Source organism: Giraffa tippelskirchi, chromosome 2 (assembly GCF_054371585.1).
Source record: "Giraffa tippelskirchi isolate mGirTip1 chromosome 2, T2T-mGirTip1v1.2.pri, whole genome shotgun sequence".
Taxonomy (NCBI): Eukaryota; Metazoa; Chordata; class Mammalia; order Artiodactyla; family Giraffidae; genus Giraffa; species Giraffa tippelskirchi.
In genome coordinates, this window is record NC_137276.1 from 134,440,577 (window position 1) to 134,453,779 (window position 13,203).

Consider the following 13,203-nt stretch of genomic DNA (forward strand, 5'->3'; position numbering starts at 1 on the left):
GATAAAATTCTAAGAAAATATTTTGAATCTCACATAATTTAGAATTCATTTACACTGATATCATTAATAATTTAGTATTTAATTATATACTTATAATAAGAAAATAACTAATCATCTATCCCTTCATTTTCAATGGCTCTTCACACTCAAGTACCCTATATAAATATACTTATTAGTGACTCTTTAAAATTTTTTTGTATACATGCCATAAAATTATTTTCAGAGATAAATTATGCAAGATGCAAATCATGTATATCCATTCTCATTCTAGCCCTAATGTTGGTGAAGAACAACTTAGCTTTAACAAAAAAAAATATATGAAGAAATCTAACATCTACAAGAAGCATTGATACTAATTATTCAAAATTTAACCTGTGCAAAGCGTTTTCATTTTCACCCCAAATCCATAACAGTCACTGCTGTGATTGGTATATTAAAACAATGTCAAATATGCCGAGATTATTTTCCTAGGATCTGCTTAAACAAGATATAGTGCTTACAAGAAGTCTGATGATTTTGCGTATAAACTTCATCATCAGAAACTCATCTATTATATTGAAATATACAATTATATTGAACCATAAAAATTTAAGGTGATTCATATACAATTTAATAATTTAAATTAAACAATTTATTTCATTTCTTTCCATTGATCTTTGGAGAGAAATGCAACATCTTTCCAAGAAAAGGCACAATCTAGACATTAGCAAGCTGTTATATCTAACTAATGTGTCCAAGGAGAATGCTTACATTAGAAACTGAAAATGTATATAAAATGTAGTTGCCCTTTTGGATGGTATCTGTAATGGGGGAAAAATAAGTTATTAGATCAAAATTAATGTCAAATTCTCATTTTATTATTACAGTTAGACAAGACAGGAAAATTTTTTAAAATAAGTATTATTTATTAAGCAAATTAAATAAATTATTTTCATTAAACTTCTTAATTATCTTTAAATAAAATAACTTTGGTAGTTTATTTTCCCAGGAAGTAAAGGTAATGAATGCATCTTTGCCCAGTTGGATTTTTCAGACTGCTAAAACAGTTCTAGAAATTCAGAAAATGCAAACTTAAAGTAAAATATATATAATTATAACTGTTATTTTGAATGATATTTTATCTCTCTCTAGTAAACTGTGTAACAGGCAGTTTATCTTGAGAAGACGTGGGACACCACAATATTGTTTTGCATCTTTCAATTTTTTTTTCATTATCTGAAGAAGGACTGAATGTGGAGACATAGTATAGATTCAAGTACACTTTAATGAGAAAAATGGAAAAGAATAATTATTTTCTGCATCATATATGAAACATAGCATTTTTATCAACATGTTTCTTTAACAGAAAACTATAGATTATAACTAAAATATTTGGGAGAAAATAGAGTGGAAAATATAAAGGGAATCCTAAGATTTATATAGACTACTTTGAGTAACATTAATTTACTTAAAATTTTAATCCTAGGGAATAAAATTAAAATTAGAATCTGAATTTAAGGTTATTTTGCTGTTTTGTGTATTTGACTGATTATTCAGAAAATTCTGATTTTAACTTTTCAACACACTTAAGTATATAGTCATCATATTAGATGACTGATTAAATCATAACTCCATATTTTTAACCATCCTATATGAAGTAAATTATAATTAATTTATTTTTTATTGAAGGATAATTGCTTTACAGAATTTTGCTGTTTTCTGTCAAATCTCAACATGAATCAGCCGTAGGTAAATTTTTGCTAGTAGAAAAAATGTAATGAACTTGGAAACAAATAATTTGAGATATAAGAATAACCTTAAAATCAAGTCTCATGTGCTACCAATAGAGGTATTATCTCAACAACATTCTTTACCTGATGATTACAAACAGTTTATTAATGTTTCTGCTGAAATCCACTGTTACTGAATTTCTATGTAATAAATGTTTGGAATCTATACTCAAGTCAGAGTTTACCTTAGTATGCTTAGACTCTAACATATTTGAGTAAGAAAGAAAAGTCTGGTGTGCTAAAGTAGAATGGAAAATGAAGAGCAGTAAGGAACAATTTGTGTGAGAGTGCATGTGTGTGTGTGTAAAATCTACAGGACATGGTGAGTGCTCTGGATGTTGGTAAAGACTGTGGCTCCTGAATATAATGGTGAATTGTTAGAGGGTTTTAAGCAGAGAGGTAAGCAGAAAGAGATAATATGAATCATTTTCTAAAGGGCTTACTCTGTCTGCTGGTTGTAAAGAGAGTATTAAAAGAGGGGGCTGACAAGAGCCATCAACCTAAAGACCAGTTAGGGAGCTATCTCAGTAATTAGAATGAAAAGTAGTGATGATGATAATGGTGGAGTTGATAAGATATCTAGATCAAGATGGAACCAAAAGAGATTCCTAGGTAAGAGTGAACTGTAAACCTGTTGGCATCTTATAGAGATGAAGTTACCATCAACTGACAAGTGGAAGACAATGCATTTAGTGGAGCAGATAAACTGTGGTAATTTACATATACACAGGCAGATAAGACTTCAAAAAGAACAGAACTTTTTCAAAGATTTCATATTTTTCAAATTGTAAGAGAACACACCAATACATAGACTATTTCTTGGAGTTAAGTTAGAGATATTGGATGCTTCATATACTATAATGAGCTTCCCAGGTGGCTCAGTGGTAAAGAATCTGCCTGCTAATGCAGGAGACACAAGAGATGCAGGTTTGATCCCTGGGTTGGGAAGATCCCTTGGAGGAGGAAATGGCAACTCAGTATTCTTGCCTCAAAAATCCAATGGACAGAGGACCCTGATGGGCTAGAGTCCATGGGGTTGCAAAAGGGTTGGACACGACTGAGCACCCAGGCGGGCCATATACTATAAAACATCTGAGAAGTAGTGAGCTATAATAGAAGGTAAACTATAATTTTTATACACACATATATAAAACAAATATCTAAGAGCCCTCTATTAAAAAATGAGATTAAAATACCTTAAATTTATGAGAGTGGTTGTAATTGACTAAGTAAATCCAAACAGATTAATTTTCTATAGTATAACTTAATATTAGAAAACATGGTTCTATTTTTATTCCCTTGGTGTACTGAATTCTCAACTTTTGGGCTGATTGAATAGAAGATATTTAATAATTGAAATAAATGATGACATTTATATGGTAAAATCCTTATCTCAAATAATTTGACATGAACTAAATATTTTTATTTAAGTATAGCTGATTTACAACACTTCAGGTAAAGTGATTCAGTTAAACATATATACATATATATATATATATACATATATATATATATGTATATTTCTTTTTTGGATTCTTTTCCATTCCAGTTCATTAAAAGATACTGAATATAGTTCCCTGTGCTATATAGTAGGTCCTTGTTGTTTATATAATTTATATATACTATTGTGTATCTGTTAATCCCAAATTACCAATTTTTCCCTCCTTCCTACATTAATTGAGTAAACTTTAATGTTGGTTTTCTTTTACAGTAATAAAATTTTAGTTTTAACCACTATAATCATCTAAGATAGTTGAAAATAGGATGCAATTTATACATCTGTGAACTTATTAACTATTTTAATTTTTATTCAATAATCTAGTAAATAAAGGTATCTACACTTGTCAAAGGTTTTTACAATAAACCAAAAGAGAAAACTAAATGTTGTAATTAAATATACCTAATTTAAATAACAATGCTAAATTCCATAAAGTTACCTAAACTCTTAAGATAGATAGAAAAACAAATTAAAAATGAAAACTTGTGACATTTTTAACTGAATGTAATTTCATAATAAAAGCAAAACTTCCCATCATCAAAATAAACATTTAAAAGCATATCACTTTGAAACTTACCTTTAGTTTCTCCATCATCCCAGAAAAAGTCTCCTTTTGCTGTGTTATTATCATTTAATGCAACTATAAGTCCTAGAGGGTTCTTTCGGCTGTTAAATAAGTTTGGGTGTATGTATGATTAAAATAAATTTATAATAGTGAAATACCCTATAAATAAATCCATTTCAACATAAGGATTTGTAGGATTTCTGCACAAGAACATTGATATTAATAAAATTCATGTCTATATTTATTAATAATTTATCAATGAGAAAAATAATTTATATACTTGGAAAATAAATGAAAGAAATAAATACAATAAATATAGTATGGAATTTCTTGGAGGCTAAGACCCCACCATCAAAATTGAAACAGTAAAATAATATTTCAATTCAAATAACAAAATTAAATATATCTTATGAAATACCATATTCAACATGCATTTGCCACAAACATATTAACCCTGAATTGCAATGCATCAAGGTTACAAAATGATGAAAAAAACTATAAAATAAACTTTTAAATGCCTAGTAGAATATCTAATAATCATACAAATGAAGCTAATTATACTATGTGAAATGAAATGTGATTAATTTTTTTTAGTTTTATGTTACTATTGGTTTCTAAACTTAAAATGAGGCTATATAGTCCAGTTAACTGCTCTACACAAAATATATTCTTTCCAGCATGCACCCATCAGAGTGTATGTTTCTCTCATTTGATACATCTCTAGAGTATAACTAATGATTTTGAGAACATAATCATGAAACATTGACAATATGAAAATAATTCTAGGAAACAAACCTAATTACATGACTGACTAGTTTAATTCATTCACTCATGAATTTGTTTCTTCAACAAATACCTAGGGAAAACCAGGAGCTTATCCCATAATAGGGCTTCCCTGATAGCTCAGTTGGTAAAGAATCCACCTGCAAGGCAGGAGAGCCGGGTTCGATTCCTGGGTCAGGAAGATCCCCCAAGGCTACCCACTCCAGTATTCTGGCCTAGAGAATTCCATGGATTGTATAGTCCATGGAGTCACAAAGAGTCGGACATGACTGAGTGACTTTTACTTTCCCTTTCTTTCACTTTCATTCCATAATAGGGTGACACTATCGGTATGTGAACTAAAACGGTGAAAAGTTGGGTCCCTGATTTCATGGAGTATATAGTTGAGGAGAATAGACATAATATATATAAGAACGAGTAAAAATATAATTCCGTATATTCTTAATGCTCTGAAGAAAATACAGCAGGGTAAGGAACATAGAGTGACTATCTGTTGAGGTGGTGTAGAACATGGGGAAATGTGTAGATGCAATATGACACATTCTGTCCATATACCCAGAATGAATTTTGCAAGATGAAGTACCAGAAATTTCAAGTTTCTTCCTTTTTCTAAGTAATTCTAAAATTTATTCTTACTGAACAACTTAATTTCTATCTCATTCTTTACCTATACAGAAATATCTACCTCATTTATTGACTTAAAATATTTTAGCTGAAAAACAATCATTTTGACATTTATGTACTGAAAATCCAAACAGGTAACAACTGACACTTTAATCAAATATATAACATTTAATATTTCATCATTTAGTAATAATCATCAATTAACTTTACTTATATATATTCTTTACAGAAATAAGTCAGTACAGTTTTGACACAGTAGATAAAGTTCTAATCTAATTATGCTCTTTTTTTAATCAAGAAGTTTGTTGTAATGTATTAATACATAATATGATTCCTCTTTTATAACTATGATAGTTGTATGGAAGAATCCCTTGCATTAAATAACTTCTGGTTAAAAAGCTAAACATCAATTATTGATTTTTAATAAATACGTGAAACATTATATATTAAATTATAGTTCAGATTTCAGTTAATGCCTTTTAATTTTACCTTGTTGTTGTAGTTACAGCAGGTTGTTGAAAGGGGATAATGTAACCACCTCTAAGATGTAATCCTATTTTGTCTGCTGGAAGCTGCATATCAACACGTTGTTTTCTCCATGGCCTTTTTACACCCTAATATTTGGAAAATAAAAAGATCTTTTCATTATTGCAAAGACTTTAAGCCCATTTCACAAGAATTACACATAGAATTTACACAGAGAAATAATTCTTATTATGAGCCATTCATGTCATTTTAGTGAATAGTAACATGTTGTTTTCTAACTTTTAAAGAAACTTCTTTAGTTTACTGAAGAAATTTGGCTAAAAATAAATTTAGTTTTACAAAAAAAATAAACATAGAGAAATCCATTTCCTTTCTACAATAATTAACAATATTCTTAATTAGTACTATTTTTATTCTTTGTTTTTGGTTAAAGTTAACCAGGTCTCTTGAAAGGATCAAAAAAAAGAAAACATTGTTTCTTATAAAAAATAAAGGGTCTGCCTAACAAATATAAGTCCACTGCAAAATACTTCCCTTTAAAATACATAATTTTTCTGGAAGAATATGTAAATAGGAAAAGTATTAAAATAATTTACCAATTCTTCTTAAAGTTACTCTTGACCTTTTATTTCTACAATTTGAGATGGATAACTCTTTACACTAAATAATATACTTCATATTAATCATGTGCAACAGAACATATACCTGCTCACATGTAAGAAAATGTATACCTGTACAGACTTTTATGCATTATTAAAATCTGAAATTGTTACATTTTAGAATAATAACAGAAATGCTGTTCAGTTCCCATCTATAGATGTTGGACAATATATACTTTTGATCTATTATTATATTAGGTTTACTTACAGTTTCAAAGTCATACCAAGTAGCATCAGGGATGTATGCACTCACTATTTCTGCTCCCTAAAATAAAGCAAGATAATTTATATGTGGAGAAGGAAATGGCAACCCATTCCAATATTCTCACTTGGAAAATCCCATGGACAGAGAAGCCTGGTGGGCTATAGATTCCATGGGGTTGCAAAGAGTCAGACACAACTTAGCAACTAAACAACAACAATTTATATGTAGATATATATTTTTTACTTCAATATGTAACAGAAGAGTCACATCAAATGTTGTCAGATTTTCATAGTGAAGTGAAAAACTTCCTATGTTACACTACAATATTTTCTATATATAACAAAAGGCTATTTTAATAGTTTTAGATAATTTCATAATATAAAATATTCCAAAAGCAAAGACGAAATAAATTTAAGTGGCAACTAAAAAAATGGATGCATATATTTGTATCATTATCATCTGCATGGTAAGTGTGAATGCGAACACATTCATTTCTATATATTTCCATGACATACCAATTTTTAAGTAACAGGCAAAATCCAAATATTTCATTCCACTGTTTTTTCAACATTTTCATATGATCCATTGGTTTTCAAGTTCTCCTTCATTAACAGTATAGCAAAATTCCAATGTCTATGACTACATGAATGACAGTTATTTGTTACTATTATAAGATTTGATATGTTTCATAAATAAAGCTTTCTTTTGTGGAAGAATAAGAATTTTACCCAATTTCTTTCCCCAGTATGTATTATATACTTGAAAAGCATAAATCTACTTATAACTTTTCAAAATTTCTTCTATGTTTTAGAATTTAATTAAACACTTATTAGCTTGAAGCAGTGTAGTGAGTAACACTTATTACCCAGATGTTTTGTAATTTAGTGAGGATCTGATTACACAAAATTCCCTTAAAAATTTATTAAAATTGTATCCTACCTGTTTCAAGACAGGGGTGATAAGTAATGAGGGGCCCCATAAGAACTGAGTATCCTCAATCCAGCTATTAGTATCCTCATAAAACCTAAGAACAATGACAATGTTTACAATATAAAAATAAAAAAATGTTAATCCAAATACTTCATTTCATTATCTTTTAAGTTTTTCCCTGGTTATAATCATTGTCTTTAATTTTGCTTGATATGTCAAATTGACTTGATATGTAATTTTGAATCTATAGTTACTAATGCATCCTTATGGTACACCTGACACTCAAGAAAAAGAAACATAAAAAGGAAAGGAGAAAGTGAAGAAACATGGGAGAGAGGAAATTACTTCATTTTGAACTCAAAAAAAAAGTCTATCATATATGATAAATAAACAACTATAAAAATTAAAAAAAACTATAATAAACAACTATTCTGCTTAATTCATTTTTTTCCTATAAAATAGGTTCATGAACTATCAGAAATCCTTCATATTCTACTTTCATCCTTTTTATACTTTTTCCTTATAAACTTCCATTTTGACTTGGACTTGAAGGGATCTTTAGTCATTTCTTGAGGAATGACCTTGTTTTGGTCAAGAAATACAAAGACAAGCACAATTCATTGTTTTATAACTATACTATATGTGATTTATATTTAGATAATTTTCACAATATACATGATTATGTTTTAATATTTGCTTATTTATTTAATGATATTTAATATTTTATTTAATAAATAATATTAAATGATATTTAATACATGTTTTAATATTACTTACTGATATACTTACTCTAATATATCCTACATATTTCTCTCCTTTTAAGTTCTATACAATTATCACATTTCTAGATTGAACTTGTCCATTTCACCAAATTAATTATATTTACTACTACATTCCATATTTCACCAAATCATTTACATAAATGTCAAGAAAAGCACCAGAAATCCACATGACATCTTGATCTACTCATTAATTTTTTATTATTTGTCTGATATTATTTGAAAGACTGAAATTCTTGAACATAGTACTCACTCATGAAGAAAAGGCCTTGCTACTGTTTCTCCAAACACATGGGCCTTATAAAATAGAGTATAAAGGAAAGGTAACAAGGCATAGCGAATATTCAAATAGTGTTTTGATGATTTAACCAAAAGAGAATCCTGTCCAAAAAATGCTGGATCCTGATGCTGTGGGATAAACAGAGAAATTGAAATAAGAAAGTTGAAATATGAATAAAAATTAAAACATAAGTATTTAATCTATTTTTGAAAACCAAAATGTGTACTTTTTAGCCTGCTTATAAAAAGTCGAGATGACTCCTATTCATCATTGAAGTATTTGAATTTCTAGTTTTTATGTTTTCATTTGGATATATATATTAATTAAACTTGATTTTAAAGTGGACATTTCCCTTTTGAATATACATTCTTGGAGAAGATAGAACATATTTTAACAAAGTATTCTTCATTTCTATTATTTGTGGTAGATTGAATTATTGGTCTCAATTTTCATGCCTCCTTGTACCCACAATTTCTGTTATATAACTCTTCCTATCTACCTCTAACAGTGGAATGTATTTCCCCACTATTTGACTTTGTGCTCAGCTACATGATATATTCTGACCAATGTAGTGTTAGGACATGTGACCCCTTCATGTAAGGGCTTGAAACATGCTTGGATTGCCTAAGGATTTGCTGCCTTGCACCTTGTCACTTGCTATTAGAACAATAAGCTCAAACAGTCTGCAAACCAAGGGACACAAAGAACAGAGCCAGCTGGTCAGCCTGTAGGCTTGCAACCTGAAGGACAGCCTTCTTGCTGAGCCCGAGCTCGCTTAGTTGACTGTTTCAGCCAAGGTGTAATAATGTAAGCAAACCTGCTTAGATTTCCTGAAACCAGCTACTGCCTCCCTGGATACACCATCATGTTTATGCCAAAGTCACATTTTCATTTGGATGCTCCCAGAAAATCAATGAGCTTGGTGGGATATATAGGACCCATACCAGGGAGATACAGGACTTTCCCAGTGGTCAACTTTGCCTTGAGGACTCCCTATTGGATGAGCCAAAATTTCCTTTGAACTGGGCTTAGAATATAACTCTTTATCAAACCTCCTTCTTTGCCTTCATCTGCATCAGATTTAGGCCTGAACTGTGATCTGAAGGCTCTCTCCACTTCCTCCTTCTTCTCCTTTATCCACCACAAGTATTTCAGCAATAAATTGCTAATGTTTCTAACTCTGCCTTGGCATCTGTTTTTTGGAGGACATAAATGAACACAAAGTATAATTTAATTCACATGAGGGTCTCCTAAGAACACAAATTTCTTGAAGCATCACTTAGGTGGATTAGGAAATAATGACTATCCAGTTTATACTTTTTACTTCTGTGCTGTCATGCTTCCTTCCAGGCTGAGCTCTGAGTGGCTGTCCTTCTCAAAGAGAATTAAGCTCCACTGTGTGTACAGTGAATAATTTCTTAACCAGTATGCACTTCATTGACTTAATGGTTTCACCGAATTTTCTCATTCCCTCTAAGAAATAAGCCTATGAGAGCCCATAGCTCAGGGTGGTAGATTAACCTCCCACCAGTTCAGATGCATGTTTACTAAGTGTTAGTTTTATTTTTTCCCCACCTGCCATTACAGTTTTACTTATTAAAGAAAAATTATGGACCCAAACTACTTTGCAAGTGTCTTTAATTTCTTGTGTATCTTTAATAAAAGAAAAATGATAAATCCTTAAGAATATATTCTATTTTTATGAAAGAAAAGTTACCTGGAACTTATTATTAGAATGTAAGAATTCAGACTCAAAAAGCTTTGTCATTAACTTAAAATATTGTGATTTCCCACATGTGTATATGTGTTAGGTTTAAAATATTTATGCAATACTTTCATGATTTCCTTATTTGGTCATATCTTTATATACAAAATACAGACCTTGAGAAGATGACTTCCAACTCTTCTTTGTGAATTATACCACAGACTTTCAGACCAGATCTCTATACATATACATTTAAGTACATTGCTAAAAATAGGATTATGTTTTATTTTGAAACATGGAGAACAAGAGGCATTTACCTGATATCCATCAGCATTATGGTTTCTGGCATATGGATAAAAAGCTCCAAGTTGCATCCACCTTCTGCAAAGCTCTTCTGTGGTCTCAGCCACAAACCCACAGATATCTGCTCCAACCTAAATAACATATATATCTATTATTTATATTGTAAAGATTCTCAAATTTCCCAGGGCATCACATTTATACAACTGATTAATCTGTACCAACTTACAGTCTTTATTTAACTGTCTTCTTACTACTCTTCCTTGGTCTAGCTGATTTTGGATTTTTGCCACATACTTGCCTCTAATTCAATGTATAAAGCTGAAACTGAGTTATTAAAATGTGTGGCTTCTTAATCCAAAACTCACTACCTGTGATTTGACTTTCCCTATTTATATTACTGTAGGAGTAAAAGAGTAAAACTATTGCCAGATGTATGATCACATATAATTGCACTTTTTGTCCCTCAAGAACTCTGCAGAAAAAATGACTATACTTAATTTACTATCAGTATTTAATGTTTACAAGAATTTCATTGTTTTTATAAGTGGTATATATGTATCTATAAACAACATATAATACTATTTTGCATTCTTATTGCCTTTATATAAATGACATGTATGCGTTACACTGCATTTCACTTTTCTTCTCAAAGAATTATTTTTGTGAGATTCAATTAGGTTCATATGGCTGCAGTTCTCTATTGTATGGAATCCCATTACTATAAAATATGCTTGTATGAAGTGTGTACATAAGTTTCTTTGTGAATATATATGTATATAAGACTACATTCCTGACTTATTGGAAAAGTATATTTTTTAAATCAAAACTAGTTGTAACTATTTATAATAAGTACAGTCACAGTACAGAAATGTTCCCACTTGCTTCATTTTCTTGCTGATTTCTGATACTTTAAGGCTTTTAATTTTTATCACCTATAATTTTAAATGCATCGCATCAAAGTTTTTACTTGCACTTCTCTGATTACTAGGAATGTTGAAAATTTTTTCACATTTTTTTAGTCCGTATGTATTTCTCTTTCTATAGAATTGTTTGATATATCCTTTGCTGATTTTTCTACTGTTTTTACCTTTTACAGATTTATAGTAGGTTCTTTAAATTAAATATTAATCATTTATTACTTATATGAATTGAAAATATAATTTTCCAGTAGTAGGAAACATTTTATTTTAATTTTTAAAATAGACATTAGATGAACAGAAATTTTCATTTTGTAACCAAATTTATTTCTTTATTAGTTGTGCCTCTGTGCTCTAAGAAATTCAACTCTTAACCTTACATCATAAACTTACTCACTTATATTTTCTTCTATGATGCTTAGCATTTACTTTTCATACATAGGTTGTGTATTATTTGAGACAGAGAGTCATTTTATTTTATATTTTAAATGGAAAATCAATTGTCCATATGAATGGCTGATACTTTCTTCACCGAGCTACAGTGATAGTGCTACATTAAACAAATTTCTATTAATGTATGGACCCATGTACTATTTTGCAATGTTAACTTATTTGATTATTCACAGTTAAGTATCATTGCATTATGTTACTATTTTAGCTAATAGGGCAAAATCCATGTGCTGTTTTCTATGTCTTTAAAATGTATTGTCTTCCACATGAAATTTAGAGTAACTTTATACATTCTTCAAATTATCTTTGTAGTTTAAAATAGAATGTCACTGAATCTAGATAACAGTTTTGGGAGAAAGCATATTTCTATGAAACTTATTACCCATCAACATGGTGTATCTTTAATTTACTAAGTTACTACAATTTCTCTCAAGAAGTCCCACACTTAGCTTGAATATTTACTCCTGTTTATTGCTTATTAGTTAGTTGCCATACTATACATAACACCTTATCTTGGAATACATTGTAACATTGCTTATTTTTTCTTTTTGTTTGGACAAAACTTGCCATATATTGGTCTATTTTATTCAAAATTTCAGAGTCACCTTTTTATTTTGACATTTGTTTCTCTGAAGACATTGCTTTCATTGCATTCTCCTGTTATTTTCATTACCTATATATTTAGATTTATTCTGTTTTTCTTATTCTTAATTTGTGTACTTCACTAATTAATATTAAAAACTTCTTTGTTTATAATCTAAGCATTTAAGGCTAAAATTTTTCTTCTAAATACCAATTTGTCTGATGTCCAAATTTCTGATATGAAGTACAATAGTTTGCATTCAATTCTATGGTTTCTCTCCCTCATTTCCATTCATTTTATTTTGGTGAATCAAACGGTAATGTGTTTATTTTACTTTCCAAATTCAAGATGGTGTGTGTGTGTGTGTGTATGTGTGTGTGTGGTAGCTCTTGTGTTTTGTTTTGGTTTGTTTCTGGTTTTCATTTTGTTCAATACATATGAAAGAATAAATGAATCACTATAATTTTATAAATATTTTGCATTTATTTTGTTATGTAATGATGCTCTTTAGTGTTGAATATCAACACTGCATAGTACTTTTTTTGCTTGATATAGAGACTTACCTGATTTCTTACATTTGGAATAGCCTATATAAATTTTCTCTGCTTTAAACATTTGAAACATTTCTGTCATCTTTTCTCTTTTAAATAGAAGAAACGGCTTTATT

The 13,203-nt window shown here is 29.6% G+C and overlaps 1 protein-coding gene across 1 annotated transcript in view; it reads right to left on the bottom strand.

The window, feature by feature from the left end:
• The window catches only part of SI (sucrase-isomaltase), a 101,974-nt gene that overhangs the window by 61,054 nt on the left and 27,717 nt on the right, over positions 1-13,203 (bottom strand). The window contains exons 16-22 of the mRNA XM_081572977.1: positions 10,601-10,717; positions 8,552-8,706; positions 7,529-7,613; positions 6,593-6,649; positions 5,729-5,853; positions 3,845-3,933; positions 751-800 (exon numbers count right to left, since the gene is read on the bottom strand). Coding sequence (XP_081429103.1) covers positions 751-800; positions 3,845-3,933; positions 5,729-5,853; positions 6,593-6,649; positions 7,529-7,613; positions 8,552-8,706; positions 10,601-10,717 — 678 coding nt within the window. The remainder of the gene's footprint in view (positions 1-750; positions 801-3,844; positions 3,934-5,728; positions 5,854-6,592; positions 6,650-7,528; positions 7,614-8,551; positions 8,707-10,600; positions 10,718-13,203) is intronic.